Genomic DNA, 23,054 nt, shown 5'->3' on the forward strand with positions numbered 1-23,054 from the left:
ATAATACTTAATTATTTTGTCACAAATTCATATATCTTGATTTTTTCAGTTTTTTCTTTCACGGGCATATAAAAGAAAAAACTGCAACAAAATCAAGATATATGAATTTGTGACAAAATAATTAAGTATTATATGTTTTTAAAAATATATATATATTATATATCTTTTATGAGAATGACTTATATTGTCATTTTATATATCTAACGTCTTATGCCTGGGAGATTACTAAAATATAACACACCGACGACGTTAAGTTATCGAAACAGTTAAACGTAGCATATAGTTTGTTTGATATAACATAGTTTTCACAAATTTCTCAATTTTACGTCAAAAGAGATAGTTTGCTTTATTCAAAATGACAAAAACTACCGCGATCAGCCATATGTATCTCATGGAAAATATAAATTTTCGAAGATCAAACTACCGATTTCAAAACCTCGAAGACACGCGTTCGCTCGTGTATTTCAGAATAGCCGATGAAGCTATCAAAGACGGTCTTCGCACGTGATTCGGCGAGAATGCGGAGATACGCAGAGAGGAGACGTGCGTTATATGCGCGTATACCCACACAATCATACGTACACGCACGCACACGTAGGTGCAACCTGTTATTCGAATGTATAAGCGAACCTGGAGCAACCGCGAGAGAGGAGGCCGAAAGGGAGCGAGACGAAGGATGCGAGGGTGCGGAAAATGGGGAAGGGTACGGGGAAGGAAGTTACGCGCGGAGGTGGCTCGCGTGGGTGGCGGTGGAGGTGGAGGCGGCGGTGGCGGCGGCGGTGGCGGCGGCGGCAGCGGCGGCGGTGGTGGTGAGGTAGTCATGACGACCGCAGCGACCAATCATCCGGAAGTAACGCAGCGCGAGATAACTCTGCATCCAATCAGGTTTAAAGCAGGGACGAGGCTGGCCATCCCCCGCAGAAAATCACCCCCGTAGCGAAATTTCCACCGTACGAGGGTAGATATACAAGACGACAGACGGCTTTCTCCCTCTCTATCTTTGTCCCTCTTTCTCTCTCTCTCTCTCTCTTTTTCTCTCTTTCTCCCCCTCTCTGTCTCTGTCGCGATCGCGCTCTACTCTCGAAGCCGAGATGACGACGGGACGATGGCGGTTGTTATCCCTCCTCCCGACGTTTTTTTTTCGTCTTTTAATTCATAACCTTCGACCGTCAGTGATAACCTGCAGGTCGCTGATAAGAGACCCGCGATGTCTAAGGGGAGAGATCTGAGGCGGAGGGGCGCGACGTCGGCAGTGGCGACTGATGAGCTCCGTGAAACTCGGAGATCGAGTTCTATATAGACGAAAGAGAAAAAGTCCAAGAGCAAAGAGCTTTCGGCACCGGATATCTAATCTTCAGAACCCGTTTCTCGCGATTGTTCGATCTTCCTGTTCCACGTGTTCCCCCCTACGTATCCGTCCATGCGCGATTATTCAGAGCATGAAAATCCATACGCAGTAAAAATATACAGTGGATATTCTTAAATATCTATCTAAATAAATAGATGTCCAAAGATATATTCTGATTAATGATTTTTCGCTATTTTGCAATATCCTGCTTTTTTAGATATATTTGTTAATATTGTTTTCTATATTTAATTAATGTTAACACATATTAATACAAACAAGCATTAGTCAAAGGAACATAATCCTGGAAAATAATAAATACGTTCTAATGTATTAAACGCATTGTACCGTAATTTTCATTTGCTTTCACAAAGATTCTTTACTTCAAAAATAGAAAAAATGTAATCTGATTACATAAATATAATTTGCACTTTGTTTTAATATAAAAATGTTGTCTTTATACAGTAGCAAATATTAAAACAGGAATAATTAATTTTGTTTGCTACAAAATCGCTGCATTGTTACAATTATTCAATGATTCAACGACATTATCAGCCATTAATTTCTTTACGGACACTGGCATATGTGTATACGTCTAGTTTTACATTAGTTTTGAATTTTTAGAACAATGTAGCAAGTAGTAAATAAATATTCACTATACATGATCAGAAAAAGAAGAAAGAAGTCCCGTTATACGATGACAGATATAATATATATGTCACTTGGTACTAAATATCGTAATAGTACTAAAATACTTTTTACCTCTTAACTTTAAGAATTTGTCAAATATATCAATTTAATCTTTTATTATGGTTTACGTAACTTTTCGTCGGCAGAACGCATTTTTCACGATGCGTTCGACGAGCGTATGTGCGCAACGCGATCCGCGTATTCACTCCGTCAAGGTACTTCGCGGAGGAAAAAGAGGGGAAAAAAAAGAACATGGCTTACACGTAAACGCGTCGCCTTGTGTCGACATCGAAAATGCGTTTATGGTCTGGCAGCAGGCCGATAAGAAGCCCCATAAAACGAACGGCGTTCCATAAGTGTTCGCGGCGCAACTTCGACGGCTCCTTCGGCACTGCCGATGCCGGTCGTCCCGGTTGTATCTCGCATTTGTCACGTTTATCGACTTCGCGCCATGTACTCCGCACGGTTTCACCGTGACACAGTTCGACGCACGACAAACCCTATCCGCCCTCCGTCGCGGAATCGGAAAAGTGATACTTTCGAAGTGAGAAAGCTTTTTAACCCTTATCCAACAGCGACACCCGTTACGGCGATAACACCAATCTTGTATCGTCGTAAAGCTCTCGATAGAGTTAAACGAAGCAAGACAATATAATTAATCTTTCTCAAATGGTCACATTCCTACAAAATAAACTCAGAACCAGAATTCTTCTGGAACAGATCGTATCTCTGGTGTAAGCGTTTCGTAAATTGGAAAGCAAAATATAAATGCTTGTTTTGTAAATGTAGAAAATAAGCTAATCTGCATGAAAATTTTGAGAAAAAACGCTCTCTCTCTTTCTATTTTCTTTAGTAGAATTTATTAACAGAAGTATTATAACTTCATATACTTCTGAATATAGCAGAAACATGATATTTTTGGGAAAATCTGAGATTCAATTCCTTTTTTACTTACTTAACGCAATGATCACGATATCACTATTAATTATATTGTGTCTATATCATATATATAACTTATGTATTGTTACTAAAAATATTAAAACCGTGAAAATATGAAGGCTGTAACAAATCTTTGTATATCTATAATAGATTAATAAAATAATTAGGAGTATTTACTGGATGTCTGTACAGGATAGGTGCACTGGTGCTTTCGCGGAAAATTCTCCCCGGACAGTTCACGCCCGGCAAATCTCGCGCGAAACCGAATTGCTAATTCGCTCCGTGTCTTCTTGATTACGATACAGGTCCAGGGAAGCGGAAGGAAATAAAGGAAGAAAAAAAAATTTCTTCCCGTCGCGCTCTCTCCGCTCCGTAGCGCGCCCACCTCCGCGCGGCGGGATGGATGGATGGATGAATTCCATCGTTATCGAGTCGCACCCCCGTTTTACAAACGGAGCAAGCCTCACCCCGCCCGCAAAATCTCTCGGCCGAACGTGCATATTTCCATTTGACACGCCTCGGCGGGCGCCTGATTTTATTAAAAACCCCCGTAACCCGATTCCGCGCGCTCTCCCACGGGGAATGAAATGTTTCTTTCACACTCACTCGGTTTCCGCGAGGTGAGCGCGATCATTTTCGATGCCTCGATGATATATGGTATAAGCCGCATGATTTTCTCTAGATAGGAATGAGATACATTCCTGGAGACCTTAAGCAAATATATGTTACAGAGAAACTTGAAGAACGAAACATAAATTAAAAAAAAACTAACACACGTTTTTTCTTGGACGAAAAAACCCTATTGAATTTTTTTATTACTAACGGTTTTTAAAGCGTTTTCTATATTAATTTTTATATAAACTTAGGTGAATAAAGAAAAACTAAATCTTTTCAAACTTGTTACATAAGTTTTCTAGACAAAATATTCAATTTACCAAAATATGAATTAATTAAATAAGAATTAATTTTGTTCTTTAGATAGTTACAACCCACAAAATCGGAATCTCAAAAGATTAAAGGTAATAATTTATTATTACAATGAAAACTTTACTAGTCATGTTGCTGTGACTACAGTTTGTTACTGACGTACTTGACTTCTAATTACGAAACTAGATTCAACATTTTGACATATAAGTATTCCTTGGTTGCCGAAAATTTGGAATATATCTATCGAGGGAAAGACGAAGAGTAAGACGAAGGAGGAGAGGAGAAAGTCGGCATGGTAAACGAGGTCGAGTGTTGGCAGCGTATAATTTCGATGACAAGCAAAGGGGTGGTTATCTCTCGTTGCTTCTCACCCTCTTTGCCACGGACTGCGAGTGGTGAGCCACCCCCGCGTGATTGTATTAATTCAAGCCGTCCCCTCCGCCTCCCCCGGCTTCCCATTTACACCTCACTCTCCCTTCTGTTCTGCCTCTTCCTCGCGTCTCACCCTCCCTCTCTTCGGACCCCGTGTCGACGTCACCCCTCCCGAAGCACAACTTCCGGGGACAAACGAAGCGTGTCGGCGTCGCGTATAATGAAGCGCGCTCGTTCGTTTCCTCGGCGTTTTCTTGTTACCCGTTTTCGTGTCCCGCGCAAAGATGCCCGTGTCGGCGCCTAAATCTAAATTCCGACGATTCTGAGATTCGTGAAGGTATAATAATAGCGCTAAAAGACGAGTTCAGAATTTTAGAAAGCTGAAAAATAAAGAAAAATGTTTCCAACGTATCGTTGCAAAGTCATGGATAGTTAACACTGGTTGTGAATTGTATAGCGTGGAATTAATTATTATGTAGCAGGAAAATTAATTATTAAATTTCAGCAAATTATAGGTCTTGAAATATAAAGGAATAAAAAATAAAACTTTCTACAGTTTCTACGTTTGTGCTCCGATATTTGCGGAATTGGTTGCGAACACCAATGCGTGATATTCGTCTGTCATTACACGAGGAAAGTATCGGCAGCTGTGTGTGTGTGTGTGTGGACAGATCGTGTCCATTGTCATTGGCGCAATATGCGTTATCTCGCCGGTGAGAGTGGATATCGTCTCGTAGGGGGAGGGAGTTACGACTGGTGCACGTGCGGAGGGATGGTCGTCGGGCGCGTGAAGTGTTCGAAAAGACGGGAGTGGATGATCGTCGTTCGTGAAAGATCGAAGTAGAAGAGGTGGGTGGGAAAGGGGTACCAAGCCGTTTAGCGATATTTCACGGGGTTCTCGGCTCTCGTAAGGGTTTCCAGCGGCGCACGGTATTACTGGAGGCAGTCTTGCAGACTCGAGATAAGGGAAGCCCGGTTCTCCGTTTCCGACGGCGACTAAGGCGCTCGTTCCTCTTCTCCATCTTAGCCTCGCAACACGAGAGTGTGGAGGAAACCGGCGAAAGGAAAGCCGCGAGCAAACCCCTTCTGGTTGCTACGCAGTGTCCCTTTTCCTCCTCCCTCCTTCATCTCAGGTCCCCTTGCTCCCCTCCCCCCGTCACCGTAAACTCGGTTAATATCTGCTTATCCTGTCTTACCATCCGTCTTCTTAGACCGTTTCGCTTCCTACGCGGCTTCCTTCTATTCGCCGTGTTAGTTCCTGCGAAGTATCGCGAACTTGCCAACGTTGACGACGCGACGCCGCGGAATATCCGCAGAACGTGAAGACGCGCGTGTGTCTTCAAAGACACGCGGGTACACTTGGCTATTTGTAGGAATTTACTATACGCAATCGCAAAAACGTCCTACAAATAATATTTCATTATAAATATAAAAGGAAATAACTAATTAGTGTAAGGACGGTCAATTTTCGAGCAATAAAAAGATGTTAGAAAATGAATTTAGAGCTAATGTTTATTAAATTAAAATAATTAGTTTACGTTTCGAGCCATACTTAGTATTCTTTAGAACGACAAAAATAATGTACACGACAATTCATATTATAAAGATAGAAACATATAAATTACAATCTATTGAAAAAAGAAGAGATAATAACCGACATAGAGTTTACATTTGAAGTGATGGAATAAATATAGTCAAAAAACAATGTTACAGTCAAACATAATAAGTGAAAAATAAGTCGTTAATTAAAAATAATATAAATAGCTATTGCTTTAAATGTAAGTAATTTCTTATTTTGTAGAAGGAAATAAATAATCTTTATAAAAAAATTATCCTTATAAAATTAAAAAGAATTTAAGAATTTCACATAAAAAATTTATTTGTACAAAACTAAAATTTTTGCTATTTATATGTATTTACTACAACTACGAATAAGTTCTAAATCTGATTTTTACCATTATAGGTATAATGAGAAGTCAAATAAATATATAGGAAAATAAATAATAAAATAATTTTTGGAAGAAAAAATCTAAAAATCTGAGAAATACTGAGAAATTTCTTTGTATATAAAATCACGAAGTATCAAGTTTTTATTATTTACTTGTATTTGCTATATGCAACCACAAATACGTATTAAAATAATAATGAATAATGTTTCATTATAAATATAAGGAAAAATAAATAACTATATAAATAAAAAATCTAAAAATCTCATATCAGTCATTATTGAAATTTCTCAAGACTATTTTGATAAAGATTACAAAATTTGATATTTGAAGATTTTGATATTCGTACGTGTACAATTTTGTACAATAAGTAGAAATTTTAAAATCCTCCTTAATCGCCATATTCTCTTCGAGAATTAATAATTAAGGAGGAGGATTTTTTGGGATTTCTACTTATTGTACAAAATCATATCTCTAAGTATTAAATTTATCTTTATCTATTATCAGTTTGCAAAAAAATCTGATTATATATTGCAATGGAAAGATTCTTATATATAACTATGTCATTTTTTGTATGTTTTTTTTCATAGCAAAATAAAGTTTTAATATCAGTCTTTTAATATCGGAATATATATGCCTCCAGCATCCTCCCTGATAATGAGGGAGTTAATAATTATCTGCTTTTGTAAAAAATATACTTTCTCCGCTAGCAAAACGGGGGAAACTTGGAATGAGGCGCTCAACGGCGATCCTGCCTCTCTCGGTTTAGCAATTAGCTGCTGTTTAAGTGCACGTGCGCTCGTGTGGTCGGTTAATCTCCGCAATTCCGCGCGGGGACTTCGTTTCGTTCCAATTAGAAAGGAAAATCTCAGTAACGATTTCTCGGTTGGTCGGTCGTTACTTATTTCTAAAAGGGACACGCACGTGTTCGTTCAATTTCGCCCCGGTACTTCCACGTACTTTCGCGATCGCTATTGCATGTTTCAACAGGTGTAACAATTCATACAAATACGTATGCCGGGTGTTCCTAAACGACCGGATAATATTTCATGTTCTTTGATGGATTTACGATCGATCCTTCCTAGGAAGAATGCTAAGTGATTGTCATTGGAAACGAGTTTTTAATATTTGAAGCTTGTTATCAATACCGATGGAATAAAAATATTTATTATTCACTATACCTATTATTTCTATTATTTATTAATTTACACGCGGTATTTTTAATTTATTTTGCATATCACATAAGTAAAAAAATCTACGCATCTTGTGGATACTATTTTAATATATTAAGCACATACATAATTCACGGTATAAGATAATCGATCTTCATACAATATATTTTTAGGCGTGTCGCAAGATAATAAGTTCTGGAATAATTTGTTTGGATACTTGGAATTATTTCGGTGAATTTAGTGCTCGGCGATCGGCGTGCGGCGCTTTCGCGATTCGCGCAATACTTTGAGCATCGCGGCATTCTTGGCAACTCATCGATATAATTATTAAACGGAACGTTTTCTCTCGGGGGCTGGCCGGCGAGGGTAGCACGGCGAGGGAAGCCGACGACGGGTTCGGTGGAGTCCCACACCACACCCGGTGTATCCTCCGGTAATGAACGCAGCCACCTTGAACTGGCAAACGGATGAGCGGCCAGGCATAGGGAGTCTGTAAGAGCGAATCTGAGAGAGAGAAAGAGAGGACGGTCTCCCCGAAGAGTGACGGGGGACACGGTAGGTTAGGACGTAGGGGAGAGTGGCGGCGGGGGAAGCGGTAGCCACTAAAAGGGGTTGTCCTCTATGTGATGAAAGCACCCTTCCGTGTCCCGCTGAGACTCTCTCTTCGCGCCGTCACCGCCGCCGCCGCCACTGCCCATGCCGCCACCGCCTCTGCTTTGGTTCCTTTTCCTATGGCTAGAGAGAGAAAGAGAATGCCCTTGTCCTCTTTCTCTTTCTTTCTCTCTCTCTCTCTCTCGTCGTTTGCGCAACGTCGTCCCCCTGGCCTTCACGTGCACCCACACGACTGTACATTCGCCGTGTCGATACGTGTCTGCCAGTTTCCACGTGTCTCTGCCTCTCTCTCTCCCTTCCTCTCTCTTTATCATCATGTGTCCCACGTGTGTGTGCGTGATAAGCCCAGCAGCAGCAGCAGCAGCCATTGACGCCTCGGTGATCTGACGCGATTATACGTCGCGCTTCTCTCGCCGTATTCCCTCTTTTCTCTCTCCTTTTTTCTGGCTCTCTTCGCTTTTTGTCCCTCACGAGCTTCACGCCTTTTTCGCGGTTTTTCCAGCCGCCTCGCCGCCGTCGTCGCTGTCGCCACTACCGCGCCACCACTGCCGTCGCCGCCACCGCAGCTGCCGTGATTAGGCTGAATCGCGCGTAAACGATGACGGCTTTAGAGCCGTACTCGAAGACAAAAATGGAAAATGCCACGAGGCATACCGACGGTATTTTCATCGGGCTGCGGACTACGAACAGAGACTAGATTAAGATAACACCGTCGTCGCGCTCCGGCTTCAATCCCTGAAAAGAATAAAAAGTTTATCATCTCGTCGGTCTTTGTATTGACGTAAATGCGAATATTTCCAACCGTATTCATGATCAAGATTCTAGATGAGTTTGAAAGCATTATTCGACAAGCGGAAAAGCTATTTTAGTTTTTAGTCTGTCATCAGACCATCTTTAGTGTGATAAATTAAGAAAATTACATAAAGACCGGTAAAAAAACAGATATAGAAATAAAAACCGCAATATACGCATTAATCACATTAGTTCTTGTTGCAATATAAAATTCGAATCAAACACACATCCTATTCCTTCGATGTATAAATCGAGAAGTATAACTTATTAAAGTATTATTTAATAATGATGCTTCGTACCCGTATCTAAAATACTTGACGATTAAGATGAAATTAGTCGTCACAGCACACAAGGCTGCGATGAAAGCGATGGAAAACATAGAGCCGCCTAGAATCAGTCTCCATTTAAACTTGCCGTAATCTCCGTGATGCACGAGAATGTACAAGGTAACCGGGATCAACGTGGCCAATGTAGATATACATATAGCGCCGACCAAACCGGTGAACAGATCGAGCTTCGGGATCGCCGCTGCCAGAATACCTGCAAAATACAGTGATCACGCTTTATCTCGGAAAATTTCCGTTCGCCGAGCAACAACGATATACGCGTATCGATTAACGTAATTAGAGCAAATTAAAGCAAGTAACGCAGCTAGCAACGTTGTAGTAACTCTGGAGTGATCCGATCAAACGAGACTTGGACAAAATTGAGCATCTACATCGAATTCCGCGAAAGTGGATTCCTGAACTTTAGTAATATCTGGGTCCAAAGCGGACTGTAATCAGATGGATTGATCGATTCCACGAAGTTGGTCGCTTCGGGATAAGGAAAGGGAGAGGGATTCAATTCGCCGCGCACCATCGAGCTCGGCCGAGTTTACCTTCAAGTTAACGAGGGAGAGCGGAACAACGCGCGAAAGAGGTTTGAAGAGAAATTGTTGTTTACACGTAACGATGGTGATGCCAAAACGGATGATCAGATCCCACAGGAACGGTGTTCCTTTACAGGTGCCATCTTCGATGGCCGGAATGGCATAGCCGTCCTTCAGAATTTTAATGGGCATGTAACATTGCAACCCATACGTGAAGTATATTGCCAGCGCTTGCATTATCAGTGCCGCTATCGTCGGTCTAAATAGCCGATGAAACATGAGACACGTATTAGTGCAGAAAGTATTTCAAAAGTAACGAACTTTGTAGTCATATTTCTTAAACCCTTTGACCATCAATGATAGAAAAATGCGCACATTCAAGAAAATATACTTTTAATGAAACAATTAGAACAGGGCCCTAAATCTTTATGTTTTTGGGTTATTGTAGTTGATGTAATCACATTACCCGTCGTGCGTCTCATGATTACGGATAAAATTGCCAAGCGCATCGGGTCCCCACTTCAAGTAACCAATAGATCCGACGAGAATGTGTATCAAGACCAAAAATGCCATGCCCCAGTTCAGTATTCCGCACGGTTTAACATAATCCCCAGGTTTTTTCATACTATGTTCTATCGCTAGTATCTGAAAGATGCAAACATAGTAATTCGAAGCGTTATTATCGAATGACATGCGTCATTATTGAGAACAAAACCGTACGAAACGATTTTAATAAAATAGAATTAAAATAAATAAATTATAGAAAAATAAAAATGAAATAAAAACAAATTAATTATAGAAAATAGGAACTGACTTGATTTATTAGAGATTAAAGACTCACCACTCCCGGCGAACACATACTGAAGAAAACCATGCCGATAAACTTCGGATACATACTTATGTTCGGCCCGATCGTGTTCCATTTGTCGCTGATTCCGTCTTTCAAAGCGTACACGACTCCAATAAGCCCGGCGGCCAAGAGCAAAATGTTTCCGGCAATAGAAATCGGCGCGATGTCCGATAGATTCTTCAACATATTCATTACAAAAAGAAGTGGAAATATCATGAGCGCGTAGTAGCCTTGACCGATGACTTTTTCACTGTCCACGCCTTCTTGGATTATGCCGGAAATGAACACGACGTAAACCGAACCGATCCCGATGTAACACGCTAACATCGTGATATCGACGATGAGTCTACAAGCAAATGGAAACTCAAATTGCCCTGTCTCTCTAATACATTTAATACACATACAATTAGCGTATTGTATTTATCTCTTTGTAGTAAAATACCGCAGTGTATTTCCATTAAATTTAATAATTATATCTACAATTATATCTCGCCGTGTTTTAGTGTAAAGTATCGCATTGATATCATACAATATGCATTTTGCCTTGCTATAAAGGTATCCAGCGTGAAATAACGCGATTACTGATATTACGAACGTTGCAGCGCGCGGAGAGAGCCACGGTTTTCGCACATCCGTGGTTAAAGTGGCGACTACCACCTCTTCATACACCAAGACGGGTTTCCTCAGACGAATACACATCATGTGGTGAATTCTAACGAGTAACTGAAGAGACCCGGTTATCAGTAGACCCATAAACGCCGTACCGACAATCCCGATAAAGAGTCCGACGCAAGCAAACGCGTTCGGCATGGCGAAGAGACCCGTTCCGGCCGCACTTTTTATCAAGTTTGCGAGAGTTCCAAAGTCTCTGCAAAAACAAGAAATAAATCACGTAATGATGAACAAAATAATATGAGTAAATGCAAAATAATATAGGAGAGGGCGAAGAGAGGATTAAGGGATGTAATTATAAAATCTATTCTATTCTTATCTTTTTTATTATTATTCTTTTTTATGTTTTCTATCTATCTATTTCTATTAATTCGTCTCAACAGTAGATTAATATATTCGAATTATCTCTTTTTTATTTATTTATTTTTTAATATAATTGAATACATTTGGATCGATGCTTTTTTTCTAAATAAATAAGCACTTCCTGAATTCAATTATGATTTGAAAAAAGTCAATCCTTTTGTCCTCACAACTTTTGTTACCTATAATAATTTTATAAAGCTAAACGGGATTAAATCATGTCTATTTATTTTTGAAGAGATTAAAGGAAGGATTAAAAAGATCAGTGAGATAGGTACTTCTCAAGAAAAAGGTACATAAAGGTCAAGTGATTTTACAGAAGAGCACTTCAAAAGTTTTAATGCTATTTGGCGCCACAACTTCACATCCCTTGCATTGATTTATCCTCTTTTTCTTTGTTTATTTCAAATCGAGTTTACAGGTAGAAGCTGTTATCAGGTAACAAATTAAATGAAAATTGTTTATTTGCTTCGAGTCACGAGAGAACTGTGCATAACCCTATTTTTTAGACACTTAAACATATCAAAAAATTATTTTATGTAGTTTAAAATGTACAGGAAACAATCTACTTTGTAGAAATTTTAAATTATATTTTAATAAATTCAAAAGATGCATATTTCGTAAAAAATAACATTTATATTTTATAAATATAATTAATGTTGAAATAATAGTTTAAAGTAATAAACGCACGCAAATTTTATAAATATAATTCAATTATATTATATATTTTATCAAGATGTAGATCTAATAGTAAAAATTTCATTTTGACATCGTCAAAGAGAAGCAAATTAGATGCAGCATTCAATGTGTTAATACACATTAAAATTAAACAAATAGTTTGTGAAAAACAAACATACGACACTGGTTTGTAAGTGACACGATGCAAGTGAGGATTATAGACTTCCTCAGTGGTAGGCTCGCTCGGTTGTTCTTCAGCTTTTGGGTTATCCCTAAGTTATAGAAACGTCATATTAAAAGCAATTCAAGTATTTTATAATCAATGTTAATAAAGATTCTAATTGCAACTATATTTTTTGAAACTTTCCAGTTGTAATTGCCAGTTTGTGATACTATATTTTTATTAGGATTATACGCGAGATTGTATGAGTATACTTTTATTGCAAGTTATACTTTATATTTATTTGCAAGTGATATAATATTTTTTTATGTTTCTTCATATTTTTCAACCATATTAATAGATAAAGACATAATGTCATTGCGAGTCAATCATGCGATTCAAGTCAATACCGAACCAGCAGCTAGTCCCCAAATGTTACGAGATCTGTTCCTAGCTCGTTAATTCTATAAATCGGACCGAGACAGAGCTGCAATGCGCTTTGAAAAGAACTTGAAAGATTTACTTACATCTCAATCTGTCAGTCTGCACGAAAATAGGCTGTTGTGGAAACACGATTTCTCAATACCACTACCGCCTGATCGCGCGTCAATCCGTTACGATCGAATCGCTGACGCGGCCCAAGGAAAGAATCTCTCTCTCGCGTCGCAATCTTCCACGGTACGTCGACTCGTGACAGCCGTCGGCTCTCACGGCTGATTACGGCCGATTAGCCGACATTAGCATGGATTTCTCGCGCAACTAATTTTCACGGGGAGAGAACGCGCGAGCCGGGGATGGATGTGCCCGGCCGCGGTCGGGCGCCGGTATTGTGATCCTCTCGCTCGGCTGGACCGAGCTGACCGACTTAGCGCGCGCGAACGCGAGAGCTCAGTTACGGAGCTTTCCCGTGAGGGATTTAACGCCCCGCGGATCCTCACGGATTGGATAAAGGGGATCATGAACGACGTCCGCCGCTCGTGGGCTTTAACCGTGAATCCTCGCGGTTAAGGCCAACGACAAACCGCTTTCTTCTCCTCGCCCCTTCAGAGATGAAACTTTCTTGTGTCAGCAGCGTTCCGCCGGATCTGGCCGGATCCTCCCTCAGATATTTCTTTCGTCGATGTCTTTGGGTCGATCTCGCTCTTAGGGATGTACATAGAACGAGATCTGTCGGGCGAGTTAACGCGCAGATTGCTCGTGAAAAGCTGGTGCGCGAGATGTAACTCACTTACAATTTTTTATACGTGTATTTTATTTTATACTTCTTGTAATATAAGGCGCGTTACAAATATTGTAATTTTATTTATTTTATAATAAATTTTATTAAAGTGACTAAAGTAAATTTGAATTCACTTGTAAAAGATTCTTAAAGAATATCATTTAATAATGTAACTTAATTGCTAAATCAAAATTTTTTTCTCATTCCATCTTTATTTCTAAAATTTTTTTATGTATTCTGTTAAAAAAGCCCCTGATGCCCCCTTAGTATTCTTCATAATGAAGTAAACGTCGGAATAGTTTTTCGTAAATATGTCAATGCTCGTCTCTTAGCAATATTATATGTGATATTTACAGCGTATGGGATATATCTGATATTAGGAGTCTAATAAAAAAATAAAAATCTTGTTGTTTTCCCTCAAATTTAAATCCTACCAAAACTGAATTAGATTGAAACCGTTCCAAATTAGAAAGAAGCGGTTTTTGAGGAGGTTAATGGATCTCCGGTCTCCGGCGCGTTACGAGGTGGGTATATCGACCGGGGTGCGGCGGAGGGACGGTGCCGAAGGTAAAAACGTGAAAAGGGACGATAATATCGGGGACGTCCCGCGGTTCTCGACTGTGACTAAATCCGCGGTGCCCATGCAGTGTTTACACTCGAGATGATGCCTCCTAATGCTAATACGTCGCCTGGGCGCGACGCAATACGCGGCCGTATAGCCCCCGGGTCTCCCGGTTTCTTAATGCTCAATCGCAATCCAATGAAAAGTGTATGAATGGCAAGCGATTATCAAGTCGAGCGGGCGCCCTCAATGTGTCCGTCGAGGCGTCCGCGGTAACCCCGCTGCGTTAACCGACGTCGAAGCCGAGCCAAATGGTACGAATCGCCCTCTTCTGTCTCCCTCTCACGGAGAGACCCTCCCTTCTTCCTTTTCCTGCGTCGCGTCCCGGTTCTTCTCCTTTTTTTCTTTTTTCTCCGCTCGATGGACCGGTTAGCGACCCCGTAAACTCCCGTGGAACAAATTTGGAAACGCGACGCAGCACGTGGCTGGGTATCGCTGGGCGCATTCGTTGTTATTAATCGAGTCAAAGGGCAACTGCCGCGGTAATTAGCCGCGATAATGTACATTGCACAATAAACGGCGGCGCGGGCGGTTAATAGCAAAAGAAGATTGGAGACAACGGCAGATAAATGCCTCGGCACCTCTTGAACCTTTTAATGTCTAATGTACATGTTATGTCAAGATCGATGAGAATCATTGCAATGATAAATGCGGCAACGCAATATTTCTTAATGATAAAATTAATCGATTTAAAATATAACAATATGATATACTTTGTAGCTATAGCATGGAGCAAACTATGGAAATCGCGTCGGACGATATCGTGTTATATTTCATTATAATTATAATTATAATTGCTCGATTATAATTACCGTTCGATAGTGGAACGTTGCCGGAGAGAGGGAGGGGGGCGACGGGGGATTTCTCCCTTGTATCGATAATTAGCTGCCGATGGTTTTCCATGAAATATCGATAATCGTGTGTACCACTAACGAGTGCGATTTCCAATGCGGCAAAAGAGGTACCGGATATGCAGAGAGGGAGGCAACAATTGGACAGATCTAACATGTCTGACGCAAGCTTTTTCCGCATTGTTGCCGGCGGCGAGCGCGATGCGCAAAAAGCCTTTTTGTCGGCGTGTACGTCGAAAATGTGACGTTATTTATCGGAGAAACGTTCGATTCGATTCGGAGCAAACGGGTGCGGTACAAACGGCGTGGCGGGGCGAAGCAGTTTCATGCGGCGGGACGGCTCGCGGGCTCGTTGCGCGTTCGAAAAATTATTCGAGAATTTTGCCGCTGACGTTTTTGCGTTTCGCTCAGCCCCCGCGGGGACGACGTGTGTGCGCACCGGCCACGAAGAGAAGAGTATAACCTGGACCACGGTACTGCCCGTTGCAGCCGCCCCGATGGCATTCCACCGACCGATTTTGTTTGCCGACACGCCGTTTGCCCCGCGCGCCGTGCCGCGCACTGAAGGATCGTTTTTCGGAGTCACTGATTCGCGTCATATCCGGGGTTCGAGAGCCGAGAGCCTGGGCACCTCCCGCAGGGGGTACCTCGAGATTCTGCACGTGCCGCGATGAGATATCCGTCCGATCGAAAGTGCATCGCTGACCGATGCTGATATTCTCCGACGGGATGTTTGTGTTCAATTAATTTAAGCTATTAGCTAGTAGACATCTAGAAGCGACATCAGTCTTTTCGAATTAATATGTCAAAGAAATGAAACGAGTGTTTCTCGGATAATCAACTCTCGGATAATCTCTAAATCTCATAGAGCAGTTTTGCCACTAATATATTAGAGTAATTGATAGTCACTCCAAAAGAGAGGGTTGTCACTCTAAATGCGGGCAATTATAAGGTAGGAGTAAATTTTCCACTAAAATTTTTAGAGCGGCTATTCTATCGGAGTGATATGATCTCACTCTAAAGCTAGTGAATCACGAGTCACTAAAGATCGACTGATAAATAACTTTAACAGAGTGAAATTTTCTATTTATAATTGTAGAGTGAAATAATTCACTCCTATGGACGCTAATCTACTGCACTCGAAAAGAGTGCCCTTTCACTCAAATAGAGTGCGATTTCACTCCAACTTATAGAGCGCAATTTTACTCTTTCTTAGAGTGGCGAATCACTCGAAGTACACAGGCTCAATTTTCACTTTTCGTTACATTTGGATTTTATTCGTTTTAAGTGATATTTCACTCTTCGACTTTAAGAGGGAACAGAGTTCCAGGTTTAAAGATTAGAAAAATTATTCAAGTTTTCTGTTGATGAGTTCAACAGCGTGGATTTACAAGATGTCATTATGGAAATTTTTTTTTGTTAATTTAATAAAAGTCACGCACTGTAAATCTAAATATGCTATTTAACTGACACATTTGACTGAAGCTCTTTTTACATGTCTCTTCATGTGTTAAATTACGTCATTTAACATGTTTAATCGTATTAAATTAAAAGTTAATATCTACGTGTTAAATGACGTGATTTAAAACGACAAGAAATGTGTAAGAAGAGTTTCAGTTAAAATAACACATTTGGATTTGCAGCGTGAATAATTATCGAATGTGCTCTGTGGTGTGCATATCTCGATGATTTTTATCTTTCTTATTAACGCGCATCTTATAAATCTATCGTGAAATCATTTACGAAAGATTATTTATCTGATTTATGGACTTTCTCATTTATTTTCTAGCGATTTCATTGCTATAAGTCAGTTGGCCAATGTTTAACAAAGTAAGCCCTTCTTTCATCCTTTTATCCCGATTTAGTTTTGAGTATGCTCGTTAGCTCGAATACGGTCATTCGGGATAAAGAAAATGGGTGTTGCTGAGACGCGCGCGAAACAAGAACTGGCGCAGCGTCTAACACGTGCGAGAGAGTTATATAGATCGCGTCAGATGTACCGGCCGATCCTTCTATTGAACGCGTTTCAGAGTCGGACCGATCGGGGACACCCATCGAGCTCATATTCCGGAATAATTTAATGATTGTACACTCCGACTCCGGCATTGCTCCGGCGTTGCCTGTCGCCGCGGGCCGATGCTGGTTAAACGCTTCACAATTAAACACGAAATCCCGGGGTATCGATGAACGCCGCGCCGCGCGCCGGAATAACTGTCGGGAAAGTTCTAGCAACGATCTCGCCGTCGAATTTTTTAACGTGTTTAAAATGAGCCTCTGAGACACGAGTGATATGCTAAACGAGCTCGACTTTTCCGCGCAATGGAGTTCTATCGTGAACGATTTTATGCTTTGGTACTTTGTATATAAAATTTTGGAAATATATAGAAAAAAGAAGAAAGAGAGAAAAAGAAAGAAAGAAGTTAAAGATGTTGAGTAGCCGAGTTGAGGATGGAGTTGGAATAAGAAAACATCAAATCTTGTATACCAAAGCGAAGTAAAAGAAATGATTATTCTTCTTAAATAAACCTATAACTAAATATATTAATTAAATATTCTAAAATCTGAAGATTAAGCATACTTCGATATCTAATACAGAATAAAGATATTTGGCGTAACGCGGAAATTACATTTCTTAATTTGAAGAACCAATATACAAGGGATGAAATTTAGGATGTAGCCTACTTTGTGTTCTTCAGTATAAATTCCTGCATTGGATTTTGGAATATTAATTGCGTTTTCGTTTTTGTTGTATAAATCCAAGCATTTTTTCGCGTTAACGACGTTCTATAAACGCGCAGCGCGTTTTCGCGCGGCGATGACGCGCGTTTTTCGGGCGCGCGAAGCGCATTTTAGGAGTGCGCGTGATTTTAAACGGCGATGTGCACGCGTGTGTGGAGGAACGAAAAAAAAAACCGGAAACGCAAAGGGAGCGGAAGGTGGCACCGTGCGCGCAACGGCATGACGGGAGGACGGGAGACAGGGAGGGGGCTGTCGGACAGCGTTGGAACCACAAGAGTGTGAAAATGTTTTGCAATTTCGAAATCAGGCGTGCCTGCTGGTTTACGCCAAAGCGCGTTACCGGAAACCGCCAACCGGCGGGCTGCGGACAGCACCGGCATCCGCCGCAAAAGCGGATTGCGGTTTCGCTGGGTAACACGCATTAAAAACGCTCGACGCACACGCGTGAGCTCGAATGCGATACGAATCCTCTCTCGCCGTTTTTCTCTCTCTCCGTCTCTTTTCATCACGCAACAGAATAAATCTATTTATTGCTCTCTCTCTTTTTCTCCCTCGTCCTTTCTGTCTCTCTTTCAGAGACTGCCATGTTCTACACGCCGCGGCCGATCCGATCGCCTGTGTTCGCGCACGATCTGCTGGAAAAAAAAACAATACGGATTAACGCTCCCGCGTAAATCACGTTGTGGAAAACGTTCGATTTCGCGTTAAAGTTGGCGTTCTCGATCGCGCGTCGCGATGCTAGAGCGCGTGTTAGGGCGCGACTAATATTATATAATCGCGTGCTCCGAATTTGAAGGAATATAACATGACATGTTTAAGAAACGCTTCAATGTTTTACTTTCACATTAAACATTGACGGAGTTTCGGCGCCTCTTCTAGGTGTAGGCAAAATTATGAAAAATTCTTTTATTGAGATCAAATAATTCATATCGCAATAACTTTGCTGCCCACTATACTCGAAGGTGAAACACATCCAGGATTGGAAAAGTTAATAGATCTTATAGACCCGGGCTAAAGTAACGATTAAAGTAACAGATTCGTTACCAAATCGTTACTGAAAAAAAAAAAAAAAAAAAAAAAAAAAAATAATTTGTAATGGTAACGAGTTACTTCCCAATCCTAGAAACATTTTACGGCAAGGTTAGTTAATGCGCGGTCCACATTAAGATAATGTCTATTTTAATTCAACGCTCGACTCAACGCCTTGCTTCACGTCGCTTCGAAAGGACGCGTCGCACCGGTCTGCCGAGTTGCGGTAATGAACGGCAGGCAAAAGTGCGTTTTGTTTAATATTCCGAGGCAGGGGTCGGTAAGAATAGCCGGGCGGGGCTCTTTTCTTCCTGGGCATACACGTACGCGGAGATACTCGCGAAGCGAACCGTAACGAAGGTCTCGAAAGAGTTGTCGGCGAGTTCAAAGTATCATCCCTCCGCGCGAGATCGTCGTCAAAGGGACGATGCGCGTGTCTGCTCCCCCGTTTGTGATTTTCACTCGGCTGCCCGTCTCGTACATATTTTCGTACATAGTTTTCACCCTTCGAGACTAGTTAAATTATATGTACATTTACAGTTTTTCTACCGGTCCCAACCAATGCCAACTACGGCACGGTTAGTGCGGGAAAGGCTACAGAAATTTAAGGGTAGACACTTACGATATTCTTTATCGTGTAGAATTTATTTAGGGAAAAAAAGACTGAAAGTCAATTAAACTATGGCTACAATTGATAACAGTAACGTAGTTACTCTTTCGTTTATGGACACAAATAGTAATTTATAGGCTTGTATAAACTTTAGCTATTCTATTGAAAATTTTATAAGACGGTTATTCGAACTTGTCTCTTATTTTTATAATTATTGTAAACACAAATTATTTTTCAATAAAGGGAAGTGAGAGAGGCAATCGGAGCCACGCGCGGTAATTAATGCGCAATCAAATCATTTTTATTTGTTTTCTATATAACGCATCTCAAAATACGCGAAGCAACAATTAAAATTTTGCTAAACTTTATCAAAGAATAAGGTTTTCAATTTAAGATTGTCATTCTACGATAATATCGCAGGATTGGAAGAGCATACAAGTAATATTAATTAAACGTAACATCTTTCAAAATGTTCGTGATGTACCCGCCTGGATTTTTGTGACACTTCCATGCAGCCTTACGAGCCGTGTTCTCAAACTCAACTCGGCAGTCAGCAGTGAAAGATATCGCGAAAGAAATCGCGAAGGGGAATAAAAAGGAGAAGAATAAAAAAAAACAGAAGAAAAGGAAGCGGTGCAGTGCGCCTTCGAGGCGGGGTGCCTCGCGCGTGTTTCTGCGATGACGCGACAGGGGGTTGCGCGGTCCACGACGGGGACGCCGTTTCTGGAGCCTGTAATTTGAAATCTTCTCAGGGAAGGTTGCTCGGGCCCGCTAAGCTACGCGCGTCCCACTGGGGGACCGAGTGAGGAAAAGAGGAAGAGAGACGGGGAAGGGGCGAAAGACGAGAAGGAACTATAACCGAAGTATCCCTCCCGCATGGCCGCAAAGCGCCTCCCTCCATATTCTCGCGCGACAATGCAGCAAACTCTCGAGAAATTCACCCTGCAATCACCCGGCAAAGTCAAACGTTCTCAGGAAGCGACAATGGCGGGGGGCGTTGACGACGCGCCCCGGTACGACAATGAGGTCATTACAAAACGCGGGGCACCGCGATTTCTCGCAAGGTAGCGCCAACCAATATACTCGCCCCTCGCTTGCCGGGGTGAGCACTTAACGCGTCTCATACAGGTCGCTTCTCTCCGACGGCTCTCGTCATTTCGAGAAACGCTTAGCATGCATTCTGCAAATTCATATGAAACATCGAAAATATAAAGCAGGTGACGAAATTTAAAAGCAGGTGAATTAAAGTGCAGAAAGACGAAATAGTAGTATGAATTAAAGTATACTAATTGTTTTAATGTCGATAAAAATACGAAATACCCATTATATGTTTTTGTTTCTAATAAAGAACTTAAATTAAATCTGACTTATCAAATTAAATATAAAATAAGCAAAGAATTTAATACGCTTTTCGGCGATACAAATTATAATATCGTTATACATTCAAAGACGCGTTTGCATTTTTTACTTTCAACCATAGCTTAACTTATATGCTTCTTCATTCTATCTTCTAAAAATTATGTTTATAATAGAACTAAGTTTGTAGTTAATAAAAAAAAAAACGGTAAAGTCGATTCCAACGAATAATGTGACTTTCTATCCTGGAGAATGTAAATAAATCTTTTGTCTATCGATCGCGGAAAAAATGTGACGTTAAGGGGTTAATGTGCAGGAAGGTGGTTGCGTAGCGGCGTTTAATAAATTTTACCGGGTCGGGGCAATTTATTTTCGGCGGATACCGGCGCGAATCGATCGCGGCAACAAATACGCGCAGTGGCGATAGTCATGTAGTAAAGCTCGTTATCGCATTATCTCGGGCACGGACGGTTCCGCCCGGGGGAGAGGGGGGAGGGTAAAAGGAGAGGAGGGGGTCAGGATCTATTCTATGGGGAACTCGCATTTCACGCGGGGGTCCCGCCGTCCGATCGGCTCCATTATGCCATGCGGAGCGTATCGCTCCGTGTATCTATGTGCTCCACTCTGCACGGACGGTGCCGATAACATTGACGTCGCGATAATTTTGTAATATCGTCCGGCGTGCATACGTATTTATGTGTGTGTATGTGCGCGCGCGAGACGCGAGCATACTGGACTGAACTTTATCAAATTTTCGGAATCGCGGAGAATCCGGAAAAATATGATAATAGGCAGGGAGCATTTTGCCTTGTAATTATAATTAAAAGTAAAATACAATGCAAACGATTACATTATTTCGGTTATAATTACAAGCTAAGTTTAGATACGCGGAAGATAATGTAATCAGATCATGTAAAACCCTGCCGTTTCTTTTCCACAGCATTATACATAAATAATCATAAATAATTCTCGAAATTTACGAGTAAGGTTGTATCGTATTTTTTTTCTCATAAAATAAACTATATTATATATATTTTTTTAATTTATGTAATGTATAATGTATTTATCTCGAAAAGTATTTATAGTTTACTTATTTTCTTTCTCCTTCTCCCTTCCGTCCAAAAAAAGAAAAAGTTTTAAAGAAGTTAAGTTAGATTCGACATTTGTTCTTTTATATAGGATCTAATTAATTGCATACTTTGAGTGAATGATTGTCGGAGTTTTTTAATCATAGTCTGACATTAAATAAATTTAGTTTTCTATATGACCGGCTTAATATATCGATGCATGGCAGTGAAATACATGGCAATGATCAAAACGGCAACTCTGCGCGAAGTATTCATGTGTAGATCGAAAGGTATAATACAGCGAGGAGGAAAAGTGACCGTGCCTGAAACGATGGACACGCATACGCATACGCGCACGCCGCGCGACGCGATTCATTCGGTGGCGACAATCCGATAAGGCAGCTTTTAAAGTCCTTTAAAAAGCAATATATCGTGTGTGCCGCGCTGTCAACGGGCGATGAAGGGCGAGACAGAGAGGGTGCTCTCAATAAACGTCCTGCCGAATCCTGCCCGCACGTGACTCCGTTATCCGGCGATCTTAAATACTTGGCCGCGCGCGTGTCGATCATCCCGATCATCGCATTAGCTCTCACAAATGATCCTGCCTGAGAATCATATCTTACGTAGCGATCCTCGCGCTACGACGAAATATACTTATCCGCTATTTTCTTCGAACGACTTCTGCTTTTTTCTTATAAACATTTTTGCTACAAAATATCTCATTCTTAATTCAGTTTTCACAAATTCCATCAAGTTTTTAATTTAAAACTCAGTTACCAGAACGTTTAACGTTGACGTGCAATATGCGAAATAAGGATAAACCAGGTTGGCGTAAATTTAAATGTGTGCGCATACACATTTGTACGTAGCTACTCTTCGTACCTAATCACATATATTTGGCTGTGCGACATGACAAAACGAGAAAAGTCGTCGAAAATAGCGTGGTGTAAAACTGCGATGGGCACAACGACAGTTTCCAAGATCTCTAGGGAGCACAGCGCCGCGTTACAGACAGGCTACGCGAACGCCTGTGTTATGGGGTTGTCAAAGCACCGACAGGATGACATCTCTATTATCACGTACCGACCATAAAGCAGGACGGGCACGAGATAGGGGAAACGGGAGAACGAGAGAGAGAGAGAGAGAGAGAGAGAGAGAGAGAGAGAGAGAGAGAG

The 23,054-nt window shown here is 41.0% G+C and overlaps 1 protein-coding gene across 1 annotated transcript; it reads right to left on the reverse strand.

Annotated features, from left to right (window-relative positions):
* Positions 1-8,731: 8,731 nt before the first annotated feature.
* Positions 8,732-20,631, reverse strand: LOC112454425 (proton-coupled amino acid transporter-like protein CG1139). Its single transcript, XM_025015810.1, has 8 exons — positions 20,540-20,631; positions 12,406-12,498; positions 11,112-11,384; positions 10,508-10,862; positions 10,133-10,311; positions 9,741-9,925; positions 9,095-9,335; positions 8,732-8,738 (listed from the first exon to the last, which is right to left on the reverse strand). Exons 1-8 carry the CDS (start codon positions 20,629-20,631, stop codon positions 8,732-8,734), a joined length of 1,425 nt encoding a protein of 474 aa, XP_024871578.1.
* Positions 20,632-23,054: the final 2,423 nt, after the last annotated feature.

Source organism: Temnothorax curvispinosus, unplaced genomic scaffold (assembly GCF_003070985.1).
Source record: "Temnothorax curvispinosus isolate PA1 unplaced genomic scaffold, ASM307098v1 QBEX01005067.1, whole genome shotgun sequence".
Taxonomy (NCBI): domain Eukaryota; kingdom Metazoa; phylum Arthropoda; class Insecta; order Hymenoptera; family Formicidae; genus Temnothorax; species Temnothorax curvispinosus.